The sequence below is a fragment of the Schistocerca nitens genome, chromosome 4, assembly GCF_023898315.1.
Source record: "Schistocerca nitens isolate TAMUIC-IGC-003100 chromosome 4, iqSchNite1.1, whole genome shotgun sequence".
Taxonomy (NCBI): Eukaryota; Metazoa; Arthropoda; class Insecta; order Orthoptera; family Acrididae; genus Schistocerca; species Schistocerca nitens.
The window spans coordinates 863,411,020-863,438,104 of record NC_064617.1 but is presented as its reverse complement, the minus strand read 5'-3'; the positions used below and the strand labels follow the sequence as shown (position 1 = coordinate 863,438,104).

At 42.1% G+C, this 27,085-nt stretch overlaps 1 protein-coding gene across 1 annotated transcript in view; it reads left to right on the top strand.

The window, feature by feature from the left end:
• The window catches only part of LOC126252620 (aspartate aminotransferase, cytoplasmic-like), a 94,561-nt gene that overhangs the window by 50,542 nt on the left and 16,934 nt on the right, over positions 1-27,085 (top strand). The window contains exons 3-5 of the mRNA XM_049953521.1: positions 5,708-5,816; positions 16,574-16,791; positions 23,228-23,378. Coding sequence (XP_049809478.1) covers positions 5,708-5,816; positions 16,574-16,791; positions 23,228-23,378 — 478 coding nt within the window. The remainder of the gene's footprint in view (positions 1-5,707; positions 5,817-16,573; positions 16,792-23,227; positions 23,379-27,085) is intronic.

The following is a 27,085-nucleotide window of genomic DNA, read 5'->3' as shown; positions in this document are numbered from 1 at the left end:
TGCATGGTATCGGGGTCTGCCGATTGCAACCGAGGTAGGTCCGTTCAGTCAATTAAGGTTGTGACAGCACCAACGCACGAGAGAAAATCAGCAACCACATTGTCCACTCCTCGGATGTAGCGAATGTCATTTGTAAATAGAAAGATGTAATCGATGTGATGAAAGTGTCGCGGGGGTGAATCAGCCGCAGGATTTTGTATGGCAGGAGCCAACGGCTTGTGATCAGTGAGCACATAGAAATCTTGTCCCTCAACATCAGTCCTGAAGTGTCTTATGGCCTCGTAAACTGCAAGTAATTCTCTGTCGAATGCTGAGTATTTCTTCTGTGCATTGTTTAGCTTTTTTGAGAAAAACTGCAGGGGGCTCGTAACATCATTGTACGTCTGACTCAGTACAGCGCCGACGGCATTGTCACTAGCATCAGTAGTGATAAACATTGTGGCGTCCACACGTGGGTGAGCAATAGTGTCAGCAGAGGCCAACAGCTGTTTGAGTTCGTTAAATTCCTTGTCCATGTCTGGTGTCCATGGGACCTGGCGGGTACCAGAAGTTTGTGGGTCAGCGAGAGCATCTGTGAGAGGAGCCTGCACCACAGAAGCGGCTGGCAAATGTTTACGGTAATAATTAACTGTTCCAATGAACCTGTGTAATTCCCTATAGGTCTGGGGGCGTGGCATCTCGAGAACAGGCTTGATCTTGTCCTGTGGTGGTGTCAGACCATCCGACAACACAACATAACTTAGGAATGTGACGGATGACTGGTGCAATTGAGTCTTTTTATTGTTCAGTTCCATACCAGTGGCTACTAAAATATCTGTCACGACTTGAACATGCTCCTCACTCTGTTCCAAAGTAGAAGCAAAAACCAATATGTCGTCCATGTATACAAAACAAAAGTCTAGATGGGATAAAGTTTGATTGATGAAACGCTGCCACATTTGGGGGGCGTTTTTCAACCCAAACAGCATAAATTTGTATTGAAACAGCCCGAAGGGAGTGGTTATGGCAGTCTTTTCAATATCCTCCAGAGTCATAGGAATCTGATGAAATGCGTACTTACAGTCCAAAACAGAGAAGTACTTTGCACCTGCGAGTGCTTGACTGAAGTCCACAATGTGTGGGACCGGGTATTTATCAATGATGGTGCGGGCATTTAAACGCCTATAGTCTCCGACCATACGCCAAGTACCGTCTTTCTTTTGGTCAAACAGGATAGGACTAGCCCAGCAACTGCAAGAAGGTTCAATTATTCCCTTTTGTAATAGATCATCTGATTGTTCTTTTGCAATTTTCATAAATTTCGGCTTGAGGCGGCGTGGGCGTTGCGATATGGGCGGCCCATCGGTTAGACGTAACCGATGAACTGTGCCATTAGTGACTACTGCAATACGTGGTGTGGCATGACAGTCAGATGTCCGTGAAGTGGAGCAGGTGGTGGCAGACGGGCAAAGCTGTGGCGCTGAGGGCACGGAAGTACAGGTGTGCCAGCCGCTCGTAGGCTGCATAAAGGCCACACGTGTGTTAACATGGGCGAGGTTGGTACACTGGTTCTTGGTAGCGGGCCGTGCGGCTATGAGCGCTGTAGGCATGAGTGGGCGTGGCCGAACAGCAGATGGACGTAGTTCATTGCCATGAGCTTGGGAAGTTAACTGTCCATTCAGAACGCAGGGAACAGGAGTACTCGGGCATACACTGTCATTACAAGAGGGGGTGCTGACTCAGTTTACAAAGTTCACAACATTGTCGTTAACGTGCACGGGCATGGGATCACCAGATTGGCACGGACTGACCTTGTCTGTAGCCGATGAGTCGTCTGCTTGTAGTGTCACGAGGCATTGTTATGTGGAGGCCAACTCGTGGTGTATGTTGCGGAGATGCAGCAGCATTTCCATACGTTCCATCCACAACTTCGAAGACTTGGCGCACTCCACTAGCCACTTGTTTGTCCAAGATTGCAGCTCCAAGGATAGGTTTAAACACTTCTTAGCACAGCACACATGTTTGGTGTTAGCCGAACTGTCACTCGGCGGAGCTAAAGGAGTATGTTTGTTTAGTGGGGGGTAAAACACAGTGTTTTGCACAAAATCTAGTGACAAATGATAGTGCTTGAGAAAATCAATTCCGAGAATGGGTTCTTCAATTGTTGACACTAAAAACGTCCACTCCAGCTTGCACTCGGGCGAAAGTTTCACTGTATACAGAGTAGAACCCGAACACTGTAGGGTAGACAAGTTCACTGCACGAGGTACTGTTTGGTGTGGTTGCACTTTATTGGTTGCTAGGTGAACCGGCAGCAAAGAGACATCTGCGCCAGTGTCTACCAGAAAATGTACACCTGATTGTAAATCACGAACATAGACTCGACCACACTTACTGTTGTTGTCCGAAACGGAACGCAACGTTGGATGGTGCCCGTTGTTTACATCGCAGGAGGTGGCACCGCAGCACTACCTGTGGTTGGAGTTTGGGTAAGAACACAGTGACTGGCATTTGCGAGCTTGCTCCCCAAATCTTGCGTGGAAGAAACAGTAAGGTTGGGCGGGCCTGTGCTCCTGTGGGTAGTTGCTAGGTGACTGAGTATGTGACCCAGAGTCTTCCACAGAGGCCGATGCACTGTCGTTGTGGGGAATTGAAGGTGCAGGCAGGGTGGCTAGTTTAACAATCTTGTTATTAGCAGCACCAGACAAGGGCGTGGTGTCAGAAAGCTTCTTAGTGTGGTGACGTCCAGAATGCAATGCACAGAGCTCACATTGCCTGGCGGAGTATGCTCTGTCGGTGGCGCATAAACATTCATTTACTGGCCTATCTTCATACGCAGAGATTGCAGTCTGGACAGGCAAAGGCAGCTTTTCTGTCCAGATTTCTGTGAGCATGTCATCAGGCATAACTTGCTCATCGATGAGAAGACGGATGCACCGCCACAGCTGGGACAAAGACCTGTCGCCGAGACGCTCTTCGTAGATGAGCTGTCGCACATTTTCTCTCCTGGTTTTCGAGACGCGCTCCAGTATCGTCTGTTTCACCACAGCATACTTCCCTGCTAGGGGGGGGGGGTGCTTTGATCAGATCATAAATGAAATCGACGCGGTTGTGAAGATGGTTCATGAGGCAGGCAAAGCGTGCGTCGTCATCCAAAGCACAGACATTGAATGTTTGCTCAACCAGGTTAAACCAGAACTCCGGGTGAGTGGTGAAGTCTGGTAGTTTCGACAGATTCGGCATTGCAGTCACTGCGGAGGTGCGCCTATTTCTTCTGACGGAAGTAGAGCATGCAGAAGATAGCGAGTCCGAATTATTGGCGTCCCGTAATGCGGGTATCGCGAAATTCACTTGACGCCAGGGGGGTGGCTGAGAAGTGACGGATGCTCGAACAGTATGAGGATCATAGTCAAAATGAGCATTCTCATTGACATGGTAGCTCGGAGAGAAGCCACAAGTACTTAAGTATGCCGGTGAATGTCCATTATGCACACTGTATTTACTCAACCGTGAGTGGTGGGGCTGGTTGTAGATGTCCGGGTAATTACTGTCCAGCACAGAATTGTTGACTTGATTAGAAGCAACACAAGGATCCCACACATGTCCACTAGGATGCACACTTGTGATATTTGTTGTTTGGCGAGCACTGAGCACCTGTTGACTAGCCGGCGCGAAAGGATACACACGTGGCGGGAACTGATTCAAGTTTGAATTTACTACTGGATTTTCCAAAGTAGCAAAACTTCGCTCGACACCACGAACTGTATTGAATAGTGCGTTCGACATGGGAGTAGGAATGTTCCGAACAACACTCTGGGGAGAACACGTGGAAAGGTCTAGGCTAACAAAGCCAGAGTCCGCAACCATTGGCAGTTGGAAGAAACTGGCGGCACTCGATGAATTCCACTGCATGTTCGGGCTGAAGGATTCTGAAGAGTCTTACGGCATGTCCACTACGACGGCAGGAGTGCTGGAGAGCTGTTGCTGAAATCCGGGCGGCGGTGAGTGCTGAAAGGCCATTGTCTGAAGCTGAACAACGGCCCTCGCGATCAAAGAAACCCGACGCGGTAGGCATGTAAATAACCTTTGGGCTGTAACTCGGATGCATATTACACGAAAACGGGGTCACCAGTGAGGGAATAGAATATAGTTGCAGGTAAACAACTAGAGTTCTCTCAGATACAGATTTATTTGCACTTCGCTTCTACACAGATACAAGTCCGGAGGCTAACTGCCATTAGCAGCCAACATCCTCCCAAAGCCCTCTCCTCAAAGATAGCACACTTATACACTGAACAAATATCGATATTTTTGGTGCTCTACACCACACAGAGATTGCTTGTTTACAAACTTGAAAAGTATGGCATTAGCGGCAGTGCCCTAAAATGGCTTAAATCCTACTTATCCAACAGACAGCAAAGAGTTAGCATTTCTTCAAGTGGCACATATTATTTTTTTGACTGGAAAAAAAATATCAACATGTTTCACAAGGCTCCATATTAGGCTTAGTCCTATTTCTCTTTTATGTTAATGACTTGCCATTAAATATCAGATCCCGATCAGTTTTGTTTGCAGATGATACTTCTGTCTTGGTTGAAGATCAGGATTTGGAAAAAATTCCCAAATTTGTGATCAGTACCCTCAGTACCTTAGAAACTTGGTTTCAGCTAAATGGGTTGAATCTAACCATATCTAAGACTCACGTTATGCAGTTCAAAACCAAACAGTCAAAATGTGAGCAGATTAAGACTGTACACAACAACCAAGGTATAGAAGAAGTTGACTCAGTCAAATTCTTAGGTTTAAATGTAGATAAAAATTTGAGCTGGCAGGCACATATTGAATACCTGGCAAACAAACTGAGCAGATTTGCATTTGCAATGCAAATATTATCAACAGCAACTGACATGGGCACACAAAAAGTAGCATATACAAGCTACTTCAAATTCATTATTAGGTATGGTATTGTTTTTTTGGGGTAACTCGACAAACATAGTGTGGATACTAAAAGTACAGAAAAAAAATCAATCGAAATATGTGCACTGCAAATCACAAAGAACCATGTCAAACATTATTTAGAAAACTTAAAATATTAACCCTGCCATCCTTATAAATGTATGAGATTATTATACTTTTGTACACCAGACATGAATTATTTGAGAAAAACCATTTTGTCCATTCACATGATACTAGAAATAAAGAAAATTTTATGCTACCCACCCACAGCCTCAGACTGTGTGCCTAGGGACCTCAATACATGGGAATGGAAATTTGTAATAAATTAAAAGGGAACAAGTTGATGCAGATGAATTTAGGTTCACTTAAAAAAAAGCTATATAGGTACTGACACTGAAGTGTTATTACGCAGTGGATGAATTCATGCAGGAGAAACTGGAAATTTGAGCTGGATACAATGTGGTACACATTGAAATATCCTTATAGTTTTATTATTTATTATAGTGTTATTATTTATGAATGTAAAAATCACTGTAACTGTTTTATAAATTTTTGATGTGCCTCCTGTACACAAACCAAATGGATTGCAAATGTACATCATGAGATGAATAAAACACAATTCACAATGTAAATGCATGTTGCCAAAAGAGTAAACTGTAAATATAGAAAATATTTTTAAAAAGGTTATTAAAAACAGACACTACAATATTAACTACAATATTCCTTACAAATTGTGGTAGTTTATAGTTTTGTTTTAATATTTTGTCTCCAGGCCTTTGGCATACAGAGCCTCGGGGGAACGGGATGTGTACGTATTGGATCTGAATTCTTATCCAGAGTACTGAATTACAATACTGCCTACATTCCTGCACAAACTTGGGGTGAATATTGTTCTCTTGTATTTATTTTTATCTAAAAAAATTTACTGGTTAGACATTATCAGTTGACATTTAATGTTTAAGTTGTCAAATTCATTTTCTTGTGTATTTCAGGTTTCCCTAGTTCTTTTATGTTATCTGTTTACCAGACATGTTTTAGATAATTAACCCTTCACTTCATTGTGGAGTATGTACTGTTGTGAACTCCTCCAGGAGTTTAAAACTGTGCATGAGAACAGGGTGAGGATCTGTGTGTGACTCCTGGGCTGGTCCACAATTTTAATCTGTCAAGAAGTTTCACAAGTTTTAAAATATATTTTAAGTATTTTTAATATAAGTGACACAGATGCAGATAAAATTGGTCTAAAAGCCCAACTGCTCTTATTTTACACAGTTAACAAACGGTTTATAAATTTCAGTTTAAAAAAATCATCAATCTCTCAATGAGTGAGTAGAAATAACTGGGAGATCAATGTATGTCATGATTTAAATATTGATTACACCTTGTATACTGCTGGTTGAGGCCACCTTGAATTAATTTTGTCCAGTTTTGGTTTTGCTCCAGAATAACGTGCCCAATAAAGTAGGGGAATAGACTTACAACTGGTTGACAGCTAACAGTTTAATTCTTAATCTTACAAAAGCTCATGATATGCAATTACAAAAAGATAAAAGTGACTTACAGGTACTTAAAGACCACTTCCATAGCTGAATGGTAAGCATCGCAGCCTTTGGTGCAGGAACACCTGGCCCCAAGATACCTTCTCAGACTCTTTCTGATATAGGGAGGCTGATACGAGGTCAATTCAGCAATTGTGAGGGCAGATGAGGAGCTGCTTGAATAAAGAAGAAGTAGCAGCATCACCAGGATTTATCTATTGCTCATAATGACAGAAGTGATTGGTAACAAGTTGATCATGTGTCCCATGATCACTCCTCGTACTGCCTTGTAGGCAGAAATCAGACAGTCTGTTAGAAAAAGTCTAAGGCCTAATCTGTGAGTGATGTTTTCTTAGAGGTACCAGAAGTAGAGATCAATTGGAAGATACTGAATGAGTTTCCATCTGTGAAGTTCTTAGGCTTCCAGATGGATGTTGTTGTTGTTGTGGTCTTCAGTCCTGAGACTGGTTTGATGCAGCTCTCCATGCTACTCTATCCTGTGCAAGCTTCTTCATCTCCCAGTACCTACTGCAACCTACATCCTTCTGAATCTGCTTAGTGTATTCATCTCTTGGTCTCCCTCTACGATTTTTACCCTCCACGCTTCCCTCCAATGCTAAATTTGTGATCCCTTAATGCCTCAAAACATGTCCCACAAACCGATCCCTTCTTCTAGTCAAGTTGTGCCACGAACTTCTCTTCTCCCCAATCCTATTCAATACCTCCTCATTAGTTACGCGATCTACCCACCTTATCTTCAGCATTCTTCTGTAGCACCACATTTCGAAAGCTTCTATTCTCTTCTTGTCCAAACTAGTTATCGTCCATGTTTCACTTCCATACATGGCTACACTCCATACAAATACTTTCAGAAACGACTTCATGACACTTAAATCTATACACGATGTTAACAAATTTCTCTTCTTCAGAAACGATTTCCTTGCCATTGACAGTCTACATTTTATATCCTCTCTACTTCGACCATCATCAGTTATTTTACTCCCTAAATAGCAAAACTCCTTTATTTCTTTAAGTGTCTCATTTCCTAATTTAATTCCCTCAGCATCACCCGATTTAATTCGACTACATTCCATTATCCTCGTTTTGCTTTTGCTGATGTTCATCTTACATCCTCCTTTCAAGACACTGTCCATTCCATTCAACTGTTCTTCCAAGTCCTTTGCTGTCTCTGACAGAATTACAATGTCATCGGCGAACCTCAAAGTTTTTACTTTTTCTCCATGAATTTTAATACCTACTCCAAATTTTTCTTTTGTTTCCTTTACTGCTTGCTCAATATACAGATTGAATAACATCGGGGAGAGGCTACAACCCTGTCTCACTCCTTTCCCAACCACTGCTTCCCTTTCATGCCCCTCGACTCTTATAACTGCCATCTGGTTTCTGTACAAATTGTAAATAGCCTTTCGCTCCCTGTATTTTACCCCTGCCACCTTCAGAATTTGAAAGAGAGTATTCCAGTTAACATCGTCAAAAGCTTTCTCTAAGTCTACAAATGCTAGAAACGTAGGTTTGCCTTTTCTTAATCTTTCTTCTAAGATAAGTCGTAAGGTTAGTATTGCCTCACGTGTTCCAACATTTCTACGGAATCCAAACTGATCTTCCCCGAGGTCCGCTTCTACCAGTTTTTCCATTCGTCTGTAAAGAATTTGCGTTAGTATTTTGCAGCTGTGACTTATTAAACTGATAGTTTAGTAATTTTCACATCTGTCAGCACCTGCTTTTTTTGGGATTGAGGACTGACTCTCCCTAGGCCATCAGTAGTTCTAATGGAATGTTGTCTACTCCCGGGGCCTTGTTTCGACTCAGGTCTTTCAGTGCTCTGTCAAACTCTTCACGCAGTATCTTATCTCCCATTTCGTCTTCATTTACATCCTCTTCCATTTCCATAATATTTTCCTCAAGTACATCGCCCTTGTATAAACCCTCTATATACTCCTCCCACCTTTCTGCCTTCCCTTCTTTGCTTAGAACTGGGTTGCCATCTCAGCTCTTGATATTCATACAAGTGGTTCTCTTCTCTCCAAAGGTCTCTTTAATTTTCCTGTAGGCAGTATCTATCTTACCCCTAGTGAGATAAGCCTCTACATCCTTACATTTGTCCTCTAGCCATGCCTGCTTAGCCATTTTGCACTTCCTGTCGATCTCAGTTTTGAGACTTTTGTATTCCTTTTTGCCTGCTTCATTTACTGCATTTTTATATTTTCTCCTTTCATCAATTAAATTCAATATTTCTTCTGTTACCCAAGGATTTCTATTAGCCCTCGTCTTTTTACCTACTTGATCGTCTGCTGCCTTCACTACTTCATCCCTCAGAGCTACCCATTCTTCTTCTACTGTATTTCTTTCCCCCATTCCTGTCAATTGTTCCCTTATGCTCTCCCTGAAACACTCTACAACCTCTGGTTCTTTCAGTTTATCCAGGTCCCATCTCCTTAAATTCCCACCTTTTTGCAGTTTCTTCAGTTTCAATCTGCAGCTCATAACCAATAGATTGTGGTCAGAATCCACATCTGCCCCTGGAAATGTCTTACAATTTAAAACCTGGTTCCTAAATCTCTGTCTTAGCATTATATAGTATCTCCAGGATTCTTCCAGGTATACAACCTTCTTTTATGATTCTTGAACCAAGTGTTAGCTATGATTAAGTTATGCTCTGGGCAAAATTCTACAAGGCGGCTTCCTCTTTCATTTCTTCCCCCCAATCCATATTCACCTACTATGTTTCCATCTCTCCCTTTTCCTACTGACGAATTCCAGTCACCCATGACTATTAAATTTTCGTCTCCCTTCACTACCTAAATAATTTCTTTTATCTCGTCATACATTTCATCAATTTCTTCATCATCTGCAGAGCTAGTTGGCATATAAACTTGTACTACTGTAGTAGGCATGAGCTTTGCGTCTATCTTGGCCACAATAATGCTTTCACTATGCTGTTTGTAGTAGCTAACCCGCACTCCAATTTTTTTATTCATTATTAAACCTACTCCTGCATTACCCTATTTGATTTTGTATTTATAACCCTGTAATCACCTGACCAAAAGTCTTGTTCTTCCTGCCACCGAACTTCACTAATTCCCACTATATCTAACTTTAACCTATCCATTTCCCTTTTTAAATTTTCTAACCTACCTGCCCGATTAAGGGATCTCACATTCCAAGCTCCGATCCGTAGAACGCCAGTTTTCTTTCTCCTGATAACGACGTCCTCTTGAGTAGTCCCCGCCCGGAGATGCGAATGGGGGACTATTTTACCTCCGGAACATTTTACCCAAGAGGACGCCATCATCATTTAATCATACAGTAAAGCTGCATGTCCTCGGGTAAAATTACGGCTGTAGTTTCCCCTTGCTTTCAGCCGTTCGCAGTACCAGCACAAGGCCGTTTTGGTTAATGTTACAAGGCCAGATCAGTCAATCATCCAGACTGTTGCCCCTGCAACTACTGAAAAGGCTGCTGCCCCTCTTCAGGAACCACATGTTTGTCTGGCCTCTCAACAGATACCCCTCCGTTGTGGTTGCACCTACGGTACGGCCATCTGTATCGCTGAGGCACGCAAGCCTCCCCACCAACGGCAAGTTCCATGGTTCATGGGGGGTCCAGATGGATAATAAAAAGAATTGACACCAGCTTGGGTATAATTTAACTCACAATTATTTGTGCAATATTTCCTGACACGGTCACTCACACAGATGATAAGTATCATTCACAACATAAAAGATGTTTCTGGACACTTTGAACAGTGTATATGAATGATTTTAGGACTTTTTTATTTAAATCCAAATATAATACAATTAATAAACAAATATAATAAGGTATACATTAGACAATAAATATTTTTGGCAATTTTTCGTAAATAACCCCAGTACCTCTCTGATAGCAGCCAGTTTGTTATTCTCTCCATGAACACCTCTATCAAACATACTGTCAAGTCTTGGACATCTTGTGATGAAGCAAGCTGGGATATTTTAACTTCCCCTCTTGTTTAGCCATCTGCCTCCTTTAAATTCATTTTTTCAGTTTTAACTAATTACCATTAACATATGTGAATATAATCTGCATTTCCATAAAAGAGAAAGGTTGGCCCTCAGTTTTAAAGAATATAACACCAGATCTAATTTTGTGCTTAGTTTTATGTAATTGATTTTCTAATTTATTTTGATTATGCCTAATTAGTATCTTTTGTTATAGGTGAAATCAGTAATTGCATTGTAACCTAAATTCTATTGTTGACTTATAAACAAATATAAATTATGTAATAATTGTAAACATTTGGAAGACAAAATGCTAGTAAAAATATCTATTTGGCTCTATTTGAAAACATGTTAGCAAAGCAAGCCCTTCATTAATTCAAAAATAATTAATAGTTTTGTCAAAAGTATTGTTTGTGTTACTATATTTGTTAATTTCACGATTTAAACAAATAATTCGGCCTAACTCTTATAGTAGAAGAAACTGTTAAAAAGACAGAATTTTTCGATGTATTCAGTTAATTTAATGAGTTAAGTTTTCATGTTAATTTCTGTAAATCAAACTTTCATCAATATTTAGTTTCAGCACCTATTGTTGTTAGGATACATAAGGGCCCGATTTCTGGTCCCGAGACAATCAAATGTTCAAATGTCTTTGAAATCTTATGGGACTTGACTGTTAAGGTCATCAGTCCCTAAGCTTACACACCACTTAACCTAAATTATCCTAAGGGTAAACACACACACCCATGCCTGAGGGAGGACTCGAACCTCCGCCGGGACCAGCTGCACAGTCCATGACTGCAGCACCTTAAAACTGCTCGGCTAATCCCGCACTGCCCGAGACAGTCCATGCCTGAGTTTCATATGAGGAACCTGTGTTGGTTAGAACGACAACAATGCATCAACTTAACAATGAAATAAGTGTTACACCAATAGGCTGTGTGTTAAAACAATGGCAGTGTCTGCTCCATACGTACCTTTGTATTCTTCAAGAACTGTGAACTTTGTGGTTAGGTTTTTACTGCTCGTAGATGTTCAACAGGAAACCAAGGTAGCAGTATGTGGATGTTCACCTGCAGCCTATTAATGAGGCTTATCGAAAGTTAAAACAATAGTGTGCTGGCCATATTAAATGTATATATGGAGGATTGTAAAAAGTGAAAGCAAATAATTGTGAAATACAAATGTGTACCTGTCAGCTACATTATTTAAAGTAGTCAGTGTTGTACTTCCATACTCCAGTTTTCAGCCAGTACGTAGACACCAAGGACAACAAAAGAAGAGGTAAACAAAGCAGGCAAGCATTGTCACAATCTCAAGTGCAGCCTGAATCAATTTTCACTCATGCATAAGAAGCATGATTCAAGTTCGTCCCCCTTTGAGTTATCGCACAGCTTTCATAAACTCTTTCTAGAATATCTCAGAGATCCACACAGATATTACAAAGCAATGCATGCTATGGTCTCTATAATGTGTGTTTCATTAACATTCCTTTCCCTAGAAATTTTGTGGCGGCGTTCGTAGCGACAAACAATTCGCTGTAGAAACGGCTTACGAAGTCACCGCCACACTTTTAATAGCGGGCCGACCGGTCCGCTGGAACAGTGAACAGAAAGATGAAAACCCAAACACTCTGATTAAATAAAAGTCGGTACTTATCTTTATTAACGAAGATACAGAAACACAGTAGTGAACTCCGTGTCTACAGAAATCTGTCTAGTTCGAGTCGGAGCGGCTAGGTCAGCGTCGGCTGACGACAAACAACAAATCTGCTGCGATGAACACATAGCTGACTAGCAAGTACACAATTCGGTGGCGAGTATACAACTGAGCGGCGAATACAGAACTGTCCTAGCGCTCGCGACTCCAGCGCTTAAGAAGCCAGAAGCCAGCGGTGGCGCGCGCAGACTTGCGGCGATTTCCTGTCTCGCTGGCGCTGCTTATGCGGACGGCGTCCGGACTTTGATGCTGCCAACCTTTTGGCAGCGGGCTCGGGTGGCATTACTGGCTAGGATATAACAAGAAAAGCTATCACAAACTTCATCAATGTAAATATTTGTACATGTTGCAGTAATGGGTATTATATTTTCATTCAAAATAAGTTCATAGTATCTCTTTCTGTCTTTGTTGTATGAGCCTCATTTTTGGGTCAAGGTAAATGAATGATAATATTGTGAGATATTGTTCTAACACTGGTATGACCTTTACTTTTCCTTCATCTAGCTACTGCATTTTCTCCTAAAATAAAATAAAATACAAAACATCCTCTTGAATTACTTCTTCCTGTGAGTATGAACTGATCATTTTCTGACACTTCTTGATCTGTTCCTGAATCATGACCACTTCCATGTACACAATCCTCTTTCTCTGAGTCAGCAATATCACAGTCAGGATCTTCATTACTCAGCTAATGTAACCATTCCAACCATACATCAGGGTTAATGCTAAAGTTTGTCCTAGGTCTTTTTACCTTTGATGTTTATTCAACAGACTAAAAGCATACAGTATATTTACTTTATATATAAAAAACAAAGATATTGTAACTTACCAAACAAGAAAGCGCTGGTATGTTGATAGACACAATATAAAACACGCAAACACACACAAAAATATTCAAGCTTTCGCAACCCAAGGTTGCTTCATCAGGAAAGAGGGAAGGAGAGGGAAAGACGAAAGGGTGTGGGTTTTAAGGGAGAGGGTAAGGAATCATTCCAAACCCGGGAGTGGAAAGACTTACCTTACGGGGAAAAAAGGACAGGTATACACTCGTGCGCACACACACACACACACACATATCCATCCGCACATATACAGACACAGGCGCACATATGTAAATTTACTGTTGTAGATTAATATTGTAGGCAAAAAGCAGATTAGCTGCAATTAGTTTCAGCATCTTACCAAAATCCCTTCAGTGTTCTTGTAATTCTGATACCTATGTGGGGATTCATATACTCCCTAATGATATTTATGGTTGAATGAATTCATGATGAATGGTGAAATTCACATCCACAACGCTACAGGTAAAAATAATTTGCATACAGGCTCTGTATAGCTGTACTGGGTTCAGAATGGACTTTTTTATTCACTGGGTTCAGAATGGACTTTTGTATTCTCATGCTAATGTCTATCATTGGTTGTCAGTGCACATGACTTCACAGGTAGATGACAATTAGTAAACCCATGGAAACACTGTGGCAACATGACATGACAACTGATCTGGCAACTTGAGAACATTTCGTCAATGAAATTTGCTGAAATAGCTTGCATCCACATATAGTTGAAACTGTTGCATAATATTGTAGATAACCATCGCAGAGTTATGCTTAGAAGTGGAGACATGCACTTGAAGGAGTATAGGTATGCAGTGCTGTTTCACCATTAGGCAAAACTAGGCAGCTCCCTAGGGTTGCAAAATTTAGCGGCGGCAAAGGGCAGAAATAATTAATTTCAAATCAAATAATGAAAAAACTGAGTTGAGAATATTAGGAGAAAAATGTAAAAGAGGAAAAATTAAAACACCAAATCGTTTTCAAAAGCTTACAGAACAGTTACTTAATAAGTATTTATTTACTCTGACAAAAGTAAACACACTGCCTGTACCTACCTCAAAAGTAAAGGAGCCACTACTGAGAGTTTTGACTTTGGGTTTAACCACCAGAGTGAGCAACTCACTGGGCTATAAGCAGTCCCCTGTCCCCAATTTAGCGCCACTGACTTCGTGGAAGGGCAAGAATCAGTGCCTTGAGACAATCATAACATCCATGCCTCACCAGGATTTGAATAATGACCGAGCTCAGACGAGTGCTCAAAAACCTTCCACTTAGAACACTGTGCCACTGGACTGATTAATTAAAGTTGTAGAACGGTCAATAGAAAATACAAACAAGGCACGAGTTATTTATTTAATCACAAGGACCTCCCAACCTCCTGAAGAAGATGAGATTTATTCCTCATTCTACAAATACTTCCATTAAAACAGAAACAAAATAACACCATAGTTCTCCAGATGACCTAGTTTGATGCTTCAGCACATCTCCAATCAGTACTGCGTAAGTTCTAAATTCAAGGAAAAATTCATTTGCACCAGAAAACTGGTCCATGTCTTTATTAGTTGATTTTCTTGCAATTAAATGAAATAAGTAATTTATGCCAGATTTGGTTGCACTGGTATAGTTGAGTTGAGCTCTAGTTTAAAATCTTCATCAAATTCTTCCTATTTCAATTATTTTGGGTAATTTCAAAAATTGATGACAAAAGATAGGAAATTGAGGAATTTTGTTGTCTTCAATCAGTTTTAAAGGAAGTGAGGTCATAGGATGAAAATTTAGGACCAGCTCCTGAAAATGAGGACATCTGATCACCTTACCGTATTTACTCGAATCTAAGCCGCACTTTTTTTCCGGTTTTTGTAATCCAAAAAACCACCTGCGGCTTAGAATCGAGTGCAAAGTAAGCGGAAGTTCTGAAAAATGTTGGTAGGTGCCGCCACAACTAATTTCTGCCGTCGAATATATGTAGCGGTACACAGGCATGCTTTGCAGACACAAAGATAAATACTGGCGCCAAAACCTCTGCGTCAGTAATAAATTTAAAAAAAAAGGTGGAAAACGAGCTTTTTTTCCTCCGCCCCGAGTTGCGACCACTGCATTTTCATACGTTATCTATCGAAGTAAATACAAATTCCGTACTGTTCATCTTCGAATGTTGCAGCGTTTCAATGTACTACGAAAATCCGACTGGCAAAACTGTTAGGGATGTTTGTCAATATGGCCAACTCTACGTTCTGAATTTTTTCCTACCTGTGAGAAGAGATGGTTCCTAATAGGAACTTTTATGAATTGTGAATCACATGCAGTATTCTCTTCCCCATAATAATAATACGAATATAAACATTTTGCCACGTATTCTTTCGTGTTTGATGCTATCTCATTTAAATTCTGTCTGCCTAATAAACTACGAAAGTAGAGTGAGATATCAGCAAACGCGGAAGAATATACATATCATGTCATGTTTATATTCGTATTATTCTTATGTGTAATAGTGATACAGTCATAAATGAAGCACGGAATGGACTAGATTTTTAAATCTAAGATGACTCTAATTTCTGTGCAGAATGTAATGTACTAAAGAGGCGTCTGCAAAGATTTTCAAACGGAGAAAATTTTTGGCTAAACTCTCGTTCAGAAAATCTTCTATCATAAGCAGTCTATTATTTGGTTCTTGTTGATCATTATCAAAGAAAGCAGCAGTGTAAGTAACAACAAATAGCAGTCTGTTGCCATTGTTTCGCTAGTGAGACGATTCCTCTCTTCTATTTTTTTTAATTGTTAGCGGCGGTAGCGCGCACAAAAGCAAGCCATGCCGCGAGCTTCGACAGGCCGTAAACACGCACTATCAGAATGCGACAAACAATGCATGACACAGTACAGTAATGCATTTTCAGCTTAGAGTGACGTAAACACCTATAACAAAGAAAACTGCGCTTATCACATCAAAGAAAAATAAGCAATCAATTCAAACCAGACGAAGCACGTGATAAAGGAAGGGTACCCGTATAAATACGGACAGAGCCCCTCACACATAGCAATGGCTACCTGGTAAAGCTTAACTGCTAAGCCTACGTCTCAAAACAAACTATTGTAACTGTATCGTCATTCATTCGACCTAAATTGTGTCTCATATTACAATGGACCAATTTTGTTTCGATTTGGAGGTGCGGCCTAAAACTTTTCTCTGCCCTTGAATTTCGAGTCTCAGATTTCAGGTGCGGCTTAAGATTCGGGAATTTTTTTTTTCCTTGATTTCGAGTCTCATTTTTCAGGTGCGGCTTAGATTCGAGTGCGGCTTAGATTCGAGTAAATACCATAGTTTAATGATTGATAGTGTAATAGGAGATTTCCATTGTTGTGCTGTTGTTTTCAGTTGTCAGGGTGGCAAAACATGTAGCAAAAACCCTACAGGTATCAGTAGGAAACCTTTGGAAACATTGTGGTAACATGACACTACAACTCAAATGATCACTTGAAAAGATTTCCTCTCTCAAATTTACTGAAATAGCCTGAATTTCCATATAGTTGTAACTGTTGCATAATATTTCAGATAACCATCACAGAGTTATGTCTCGAAGTGGATTCACACACTTGAAGGAGTACAGGTATTGGCATCCTCTGAATAAGGCACTAGATTTTGAGGGTCTAACTGAAGACTTGTCATCTGCTCCTAAATATTCTGTGGTGGTGTTACATCCATGTGCCCACAATCCTACCGGCTGTGATCCAACACAAGAACAGTGGGATAGGATTGCTGACATTATTCAGGTGCGTAACATATTGTTTGATGTATATTTTAGTCATTCACAGATCTATATAACATGAACTATAACATCCATCCATCAACTTTTGCTTGCTATAGTATATTGAGCATCTTTTTGTGCAGCTACCATTTTCAGAGCTTTCTTTTACTTATTATGGTTATTAATCTTTATTAACTATTTAATATTCTAGTTGCTATGCTTTCCATGAATTTACAGGTGGTGCATGAAATGTGTTACCATTTTGTTTTTGAATATAAACTTTATTGTCAATACAATCTGAAAGGAACATATACTACAATGAAGAGCCGTCCATGGAGATTTGTTCTAACTCAGCACATGCTCAATATGTCCACCATTTCCTTACTTCCTTCAAATGAACACTGAAGTTAGTGATTACCCTACGGCACATGTCTCCCGTAATTTCATTGCAAGCTTGAAGAATAAGTCTTCTGAGCTCCATTAAATCACATGGACGTTTCGGAAAATTTTTTTCCTTTAGGTACCCCCAAAGAAAAAAGTCACATGGATTGAGGTCTGGACTATTGGGGGGCCAATTTTGTCCATCATTGAAGCGACCTGGAAATCTGAGTGAAATGATCTGCATGTCGAAATGCTCGTGTAAAAACTCCCAACACAGTGTTTGCAATATGTGGCCTTGCTCCATCTTGCATGAACCACTGCATGTTGAAGGGCAAGGCAATAGCAATAAGCTGTGGAATGAAACTATTGCGAAGCATGCTAAAATAACGCTCGCTGTTCACAGTTCCTTCAAAGAAAAAGGGTCCAATAAGTCCATGAGTGGAAATTGCTGCCCACGCTGTAATCCTCAGAGCATAATGTTGTCATTCATGAAGCACTTGTGGATTTTCAGTGGCCCAAAAGCGTACATTTTGTTTGTTAACCACACTGTCTAAATGAAAATGCGCTTCGTCTGAAAACCGCACATTGTTGAGAGTTTCTTCCCTATCCTCCGCCCACTGAGCAAACAGTAGTCTCTGCTGCTTGTGTTCTTCAGTGAGCTTCTGTGCACAGGTCATCTTGTATGGGTACATCTGGAGGTTACTTTTAGGAATGCGTTGAATGGAGTGTCTGGATATTCCCAGTTGCACTGCTGTCTTTTTACATGATTTCCCGGGACTTCTCTGTACAGCAACTCGTACCACTTCAATATTCTTCGGCGAACAAACAGGCTTAGGCTGAGGTCACTTCGCTTCCAATACTGTTCCTTCCTGTACAAATTTATCGTACAACCTGTGGATGGTCTTCTTGCAAGGGACCCATCATGCGTTAAATTGTTGTCGAAAATGCCTCTGAGTCACAACAAGGTTTTTCATTTCATGAAAAGTAACACAGTTGTCGATCGTTGCTGTGTCATCAGTCTTCCATTGTCAGCCATTGCTGCTTACTAGTCTCCTAGCAGCAGTATCGCGAATTAAACGTCATTTCGTAACTCATTTGTTTTTCCAAGCTCTGCTGGTACTGCTGTAGAGATCCCAGAGGGATATCTAATGTGCATCGTAACCTGTGAAAGAAACAATTGGTAACGCATTTCGTGCGCCGCCCTGTATTTTAACTAATGAAAAAGGTGCTAATGACTGTGTTATTGTGCATATCTCTCCCATTAAACAAATGAATCATGTCAGATTTTAGGGAATTCACCCCCAGTAATGATAATATCAGTATACCACACAGTTCTAAGTATACTAAAATATCTTGTTTTTAAGTTGCAGAGAATTATTTGTGATTTTTGTTTTATGAGCCTTAGGCCATGGTCAAAGGCATAATTCTCTACCTACCATTTCAGCTTCCGATGGTGGAGACTTCATCAGACTTTTTTACACCTCACAAAGCAGTAGCAATCTCAAGCAAGCTCAGCAAGCCAAACTGTAAATATGTTTCCTTGCACTGGTCATGTTGTGACATCAACAGACCACTGCTAAGACCATGTAGTCATGTCGACCTACACTATGGAGCTTTTAGTGGGGAAAAGTTGGTGCTGTCTGTTGTATTTAGCACTAAGGCCCACAATATGAATAATTTCAGTCCTTCTTCTTTTCCATTGAATTTTTTTTGTGCTTTTGCATTTCTATGGTCTCCTGTACATCATATCATAGCAACGATTATATCTTGGTAAAACCTCAATATCTGAGAAACAAATTTGGGGGTCCCCTGGTCCCAGTGCATGATATGCTACTGCTGATCTATCTGTTTTGCATAAATGACAATTGCACTCTCTTTGCTTTATGCAGGAGTTAACACTTGCATTTTACACTTGCAGAGAACTGTTAACAGTAGCAAGCTGTGTATTACTAACATAGCCCAATGTTGTATATACATTAAATAGGGTTAAGTGTAACAATATTATGAAAAGGATAGCTACTAGTCAACATACACCTGAGATGCTGAGTCACACACACACACACACACACACACACACACACACACACACACACATATATATATATATATATATATATATATATATATATATATATATATATATATATATATATATATCTAAAAGAAAGATGATGAGACTTACCAAACAAAAGCGCTGGCAGGTCGATAGACACACAAACAAACACAAATATACACACAAAATTCAAGCTTTCGCAACAAACTGTTGCCTCATCAGGAAAGAGGGAAGGAGAGGGAAAGACGAAAGGATGTGGGTTTTAAGGGAGAGGGTAAGGAGTCATTCCAATCCCGGGAGCGGAAAGACTTACCTTAGGGGGAAAAAAGGACGAGTATACACTCGCACACACACACATATCCATCCACACATATACAGACACAAATTAATAGAGGGAAACATTCCACGTGGGAAAAATATATCTAAAAACAAAGATGATGTGACTTTCCAAACGAAACCGCTGGCACGTCGATAGACACACAAACAAACACAAACACACACACAAAATTCAAGCTTTCGCAACAAACTGTTGCCTCATCAGGAAAGAGGGGAAGGGGAGGGAAAGACGAAAGGATGTGGGTTTTAAGGGAGAGGGTAAGGAGTCATTCCAATCCCGGGAGCGGAAAGACTTACCTTAGGGGGAAAAAAGGACAGGTATACACTCGCACACACACACATATCCATCCACACATATACAGACACAAGCAGACATATTTAAATATGTGTGTGTGTTTGTGTTTGTTTGTGTGTGTATCGACCTGCCAGCACTTTCGTTCGGTAAGTCACATCATCTTTGTTTATATATATATATATATATATATATATATATATATATATATATATATATATAGAAGGGAACATTCCACGCAGGAAAAATATATCTAAAAACAAAGATGATGTGACTTACCATACGAAAGCGCTGGCAGGTCGATAGACACACAAACAAACACAATCATACACACAAAATTCTAGCTTTCGCAACCAACGGTTGCTTCATCAGGAAAGAGGGAAGGAGAGGGAAAGCCGAAAGGATGTGGGTTTTAACGGAGAGGGTAAGGAGTCATTCCAATCCCAGGAGCGGAAAGACTTACCTTAGGGGGAAAAAAGGACAGGTATACACTCGCACACACACCCATATCCAACCACACATACACAGAAACAAGCAGACATTTGTAAAGGCAAAGAGATTCGGCAGAGATGTCAGTTGAGGCAGAAGTACAGAGGCAAAGATGTTGTTGAAAGACAGGTGAGGTATGAGCGGCGGCAATTTGAGATTAGCGGAGGTTGAGGCCTGGCGGATAACGAGAAGAGAGGATATACTGAAGGGCAAGTTCCCATCTCCGGAGTTCTGACAGGTTGGTGTTAGTGGGAAGTATCCAGATAACCCAGACAGTGTAACACTGTGCCAAGATGTGCTGGCCGTGCACCAAGGCATGTTTAGCCACAGGGTGATCCTCATTACCAACAAACACTGTCTGCCTGTGTCCATTCATGCGAATGGACAGTTTGTTGCTGGTCTTTCCCACATAGAAAGCTTCACAGTGTAGGCAGGTCAGTTGGTAAATCACGTGGGTGCTTTCACACGTGGCTCTGCCTTTGATCGTGTACACCTTCCGGGTTACAGGACTGGAGTAGGTGGTTGTGGGAGGGTGCATGGGACAGGTTTTACACCGGGGGCAGTTACAAGGGTAGGAGCCATAGGGTAGGGAAGGTGGTTTGGGGATTTCATAGGGATGAACTAAGAGGTTACGAAGGTTAGGTGGACGGCGGAAAGACACTCTTGGTGGAGTGGGGAGGATTTCATAAAGGATGGATCTCATTTCAGGGCAGGATTTGAGGAAGTCGTATCCCTGCTGGAGAGCCACATTCAGAGTCTGATCCAGTCCCGGAAAGTATCCTGTCACAAGTAGGGCACTTTTGTGGTTCTTCTGTGGGAGGTTCTGGGTTTGAGGGGATGAGGAAGTGGCTCTGGTTATTTGCTTCTGTACCAGGTCGGGAGGGTAGTTGCGGGATGCGAAAGCTGTTTTCAGGTTCTTGGTGTAATGGTTCAGGGATTCCGGACTGGAACAGATTTGTTTGCCACGAAGACCTAGGCTGTAGGGAAGGGACCGTTTGAATTGGAATGGGTGGCAGCTGTCATAATGGAGGTACTGTTGCTTGTTGGTGGGTTTGATTTGGGCGGACGAGATTCTGTTACTTACCAAACGAAAGCGTTGGTATGTTGATAGTAGACAATAAAAAACACACAAACAAACACATAAATTTCAAGCTTTCGCAACCCAAGGTTGCTTCATTAGGAAAGAGGGAAGGATGTGGGTTTTAAGGGAGAGGGTAAGGAGTCATTCCAATCCTGGGAGCGGAAAGACTTACCTTAGGGGGAAGAAAGGACGGGTATACACTCGCACACACACACACACACACACATATCCATCCACACATATACAGACACAAGCAGACACACACACACACACACACACACACACACACACACACACACACACACATATATATATATACATGTGTGTGTGTGTGTGTGTGTGTGTGTGTGTGTGATGATGTGACATACCAAGCGAAAGCGCTGGCAGGTTGATAGACACACAAACAAACACAAACATACACACAAAATTCAGGCTTTCGCAACCAACGGTTGCTTCATCAGGAAAGAGGGAAGGAGAGGGAAAGACTAAAGGATGTGGGTTTTAAGGAGTCATTCCAATCCTGGGAGCGAAACACTTACCTTAGGGGATGGATGTGTGAGTGTGTGCGAGTGTATATGTGTATACCTGTCTGTTTTTCCCCTAAGGTAAGTCTTTCCGCTCCCGGGATTGGAATGACTCCTTACCCTCTCCCTTAAAACCCACATCCTTTCGTCTTTCCCTCTCCTTCCCTCTTTCCTGACGAAGCAACTGCTGATTGCGAAAGCTTGAATTTTGTGTGTGCGTTTGTGTTTGTTTGTGTGTCTATCAACATGCCAACGCTTTTGTTTGGTAAGTTATATCATTTGACATACACATGACCACAGGCAGATACTGCAGTCATGTGTATGTGAGTTGCATTTGTTTGAGTGTGTTTGTGTATGTTCTGCCTCTAATTAAAGCTCATTTTCGGACAGTCTTCTTGTTTGTGCCTATCTATGACTCACTATATGGTGAGTAGCAACCACCCTTTTCATAATATTGTTAAATAGGATTACAAATTTCAAAGCAGTCACACCAGCATAGTTGCTGAACATCTCTCTGGGAATGATTGTATTATATCCTTATCTTCAATAATTCTGTATTTTTGGCAATCAAAGGATAGACCTTACCAGAGAGATATTTTGTGAAACTATACAATGATTTAACCTTGATTTAGATATCGACTGAGTCTAAAAATATCAGTGGAAAAATACTCCTGTTGGAGTGCAAAAAAGGCGAAAACATTCCTCCTGAAAATACTCTGACAAAAAAGTGGGTAACCAGCTGCCATAATCTTTGTTCTGCCTTCCACAATAAAAATTTGGGCATGTGAGCATAATGGTGCTCTTTAAACATAGAACATTCTAAATCCTTCTTATCCCATTGTTCTTTGTAGTTAAGCCTTCATACTCAGAGTCTCCCTCTCACTGCCACTGTCTGTATATGTCTCTCTCCCCGTCTCCTTTTTCTCCCATTGATTTACAGTATATCCCACTGGCACTGTCTCCTCTACTATTTTCAATGCCTCCTTTCGTCTTTCTTTCCCACTGCCGCTGTCTGTACCACACCTTGGTAGCTCAAAAATTAAAAACACAAATAGTGCTATTGGAAAAGTGGATTTGTACATATTTTTTAAAAAGAGCAAATTGCTTTGTATGTTTTAACAGTTCATACTCAATACCAGAAAAAAAATTATGGATGCACTGTCATCAACTCTGTCCTCCAGTAAACAATAATAGAGAGAACAAATACTGAAAGAGATAGAGCAAAAGGTTGCTGTTTCAAAACTGGTTGTATATGAATTAGAGTGTCTATATGACTTGCTGACGACTGCATCATCTGTTCCACAGGAAAGAAAACTCTTTCCATTTTTTGACACAGCCTACCAAGGCCTGGCTTCAGGTGATGTTGACCAAGATGCATGGGCTGTTCGTCATTTTGTTAAAAGGGAACTTGAATTATTTTGTGCTCAATCTTTCTCCAAGTCTTGTGGATTGTATGGTGAGTAAACTTTTTAAAATATTTCCTTTTCTCATTCTAAAATTGAGAAATGAAGAAGTGAATGGATTACACCTTCATGACATCACTGATCTGATACTTTAGAAAAACTCAATATATATAGAACTAAAAAGAAATAAAATATACTGAAGTCAATGAAAATCATGTAGAAGCTGAAGCTGATGGCATTGAACTTTGTTGAATATTTTGGAATTGACTGTATTCATTATTCTCTGTTAAAAGTACAGAGAAACAGTATAGCTGGCCAGTAGCTGCACCTGAAAGGCAAAATCCCTAGAACTGCCAATCAAAATGAGGGGATCGAGATGTTACGTATGGTAATATCGAACCCAACATGAAGTATTCGCTCGTTTATAATGAATTAACTTTATTTTGATCATGTCGGTACAAACACATCCGCTCCAATACAGAGTCCGGAACACACTGAGATCAACACTTTTCAAAGAAGTTTGTTCTCAAAGATGAGGCGGTCGACTCTTGCAGTCGATAACTGCCACAGAGCCCCCGCCGGTAGTGCGGAGCATGGTAAGGATGATGAGAGGTGTGTGTGCACCCACCCGGCTGATGGCGCAGGTGCGCGTAACCGATCGTGTTGTGGCAGACGCTAGTGCGAGGCACGATCGGACCGTTTCTCGATGTCTCGGTAGGCGTGACCTGCGGAGGGAATGAGGCACGGAAGGTGTCCAAAGGTTGACCGTGGCATGCTGCTGATGGCACAATGAAAGCAGAAGGCGGTGGCGTGTCGGTGGGGAGAACATCGTAGTGCCGAGGCCGTGCAGCATAGCGGGGTTTTGATCCGATCAAAGGTGCGGAATACGTCAAAGATGTCATACGCTGTATTGCCAAAGTATTTGCCGGCGAGTGCCGCGGTAAGTGCAGCGTGTCCAGTAACAGTTTGTTATTGGCCGTATGACATAAAGGAGGAAGCATGCTGTGGCACTTAACAGGTTGCGTAAGAGATGCCGGATGAGCAACACTCACGGTAAAGACAGAGTTATAGAGGCGCTTGACGTCGCAGCAGGGGAGAAAACAGCAAGCTGCACATGACTGACCTTGGCGGCGGATGACTTCGGTGTAGACGGAAGCATCACCTCAGAGTCCGTGGATGGTGAGTGTGTTGCAGCGGTAGATGGCAGGATGTTCCGAGCGGAATTGAAAGTGTCGGTGTTTTGATGAGCGAAACAGCCGCGATCGAAGGATGGGGGGCATGGCCGTGAGCCCTGTGCATGAGGCATGGCGATGGTGAGAGGTGGGGGAAGGCAGATGTGGTCGGCGAAAACATGGGCGGAGCAGGAAGGCGATGAGACGTAATGTGAACGAGAAGAAGTCGAATCAGCGGATGACCTACTGGTTCGTGGCGGTGTGGCAACGCGGTTCGATGGAACTGGACCTGCGTGTGTGCTGTCGCTGTCAGCACTGCAGTCGAGTCGTAAGGCTGCAAGCTGCTTGCGCGAAACTGCTGCACGGTCGTGTGTCGGAGCGGAAAGGTGCTCACTCGTCGAAGCAGAAATGGCAGATGTGTTAGTCGTACATTGCGGAGGTAGTGAAGAGGGCAGCAAAACAAGTCACACAGGAATGTGGCTGGTTATGCTGTGGTAAAGAAACGAAGTGTCTGCAACTACCAAGGAAAGGTGGCAGCGGTGTAAATAAATTGCTTGTATCACATCAGTAATGTAGAATTTCCACTTGAGGCGGCGTGATGATGACAGTTGTGACATATGGGACATAGATCCATGTAGTGTGAGCGTCAGGGTATCAGTTGTAGCTGGTAGTAACGGCAAAGGATCTTCAGCAGTTGGAGGCGGAACAATGACAGGAGCGTCTCGTTGCATGTCGTGCTCGGTTGGTGTCGGCTGCAGCATGTGTAAGTGATTTTGTACCAACAAGTGGTTTGTCGCAATTTGCTCACGTAGGTGTTGTAGTTGTTCAGGCGAAAATGTATGTCGTGAAGCATCTCGTTGCATGTCATGCTCGGTCGGTGTCGGCTGCAGCCTGTGTAACTTATCTTGTACCAACAAGTTGTATGTCGCAATTTGCTCACGTAGCTGTTGCAGTTGTTCAGGCAAAAATGCATGTCGTGAAGCAGTCTGCTGTGTATCACTGAGTAAGATGGGGTCGACATCAGAATCAGTCTCTATCAAAGGGTAACCTGGCATACAAGACGAGGTCGGCGGCATAGTATTGACGTAACAGTTCAAGTAGAAGAGATCGTGTGTGCGATCCCAAATGTGAAACTCAGTACTCATCGGCGGTGGAGTGAGAACACGTTCACTGCTGTATGAAGCATTGATATGGCTAAAATCGTCTTCTGGGGTGGGTGAACAAGTTGCAGGCACGATCGAGTAGTGAACGGCCAGGCGGTAAGCGTGTGTAGTGTCGGCGAGTTGTTGACAAGATGTGGGTGCGGTAGCCGTGGCGGGATCATATGTTGCGCACCTGTTTGTTTTGGCTGGGCCGAGGTCAGTGAGCCAGCAGGTGGTGGCCGTGACGTTGCTGATGGTTGCGGTCGAGCAGAGTCAGTACGGCTCGGGTGCTGCATAGAGGGAGGCGTGGCATGTGCAGTGTTGCACTGAGAAACAGCCGGCATTGTCGTCAGTGTAATTGGTGCATTGTCGTTGATCGGTAGGATGTCCTTGATGAAATTGTTCCTGTGATGTTGGTGACAGGCGCTGAATCAAAGCGGCTTTTGCTCTGGTGTACTTGTCACTCAAATTGTCATGGATTATGTCCGTAATTATATAATGATAGTCCTTTAGGTGCCTGAAGGTTCAAATGGCTCTGAGCACTATGGGACTCAACTGCTGAGGTTATTAGTCCCCTAGAACTTAGAACTAGTTAAACCTAACTAACCTAAGGACATCACAAACATCCATGCCCGAGGCAGGATTCGAACCTGCGACCGTAGCGGTCTTGCGGTTCCAGACTGCAGCGCCTTTAACCGCACGGCCACTTCGGCCGGCTTTGCCTGAAGAGTACGAGGTATTTTTCACTTTCGTCGGTGATGCCATAAGAGGAGAATATATACTCTGAAGCCATGAACCACTTTGGAAGTTGGTCTGAGAGAAACATTTGTAGTTGAATGCTGCAAATGAGGGACAAGGACGGAGAAGTGGCGAAAAAGTTGACGCGAACATTCGAACTCTGGAAGACGGGCTGTGCGGAAATCGGGTCGAACGAATTTTCACGCGGCGCAGAAGACGCGGTAGCCGTGACAAGCGTTTGTGAATTCGACCAGGCATGCAATTTAGCCATAGTTCGAAGTTCATGCGAACTGGGATTTGCAACATAGTCCCCGCTTGTTGCAATCCATTGTTTGGCATGATTGTCCGATGTCGAAGCACTGCACAAAGTTAATTCATTACACAAAAGCAAGTCAAAATTGTCCAAATTAATCAGCGAAGGAGCATTGCACTGTCCGGAAGTGAAATTACCGACGCGTTGAGCGGATTTCGACGGACGATGTGTGCGCCTCAGTCGCATTGTCGATGTGTGAGAAGGTGACGAAAGTTACCAAAAAGAACGATTCACACAAGAGTCGGGAATTTACACACTAATTACACTTCCTGTATACTGCATCCAGATGCGGCGCGATGTGAAGTCGATGGACGTAGCAATCCGACAAAGGGTTGCTGCATTGTTTGTCCATGGCGATGTTCCAGTACACATTTCTGGCATCGTAAGCAGCGTTC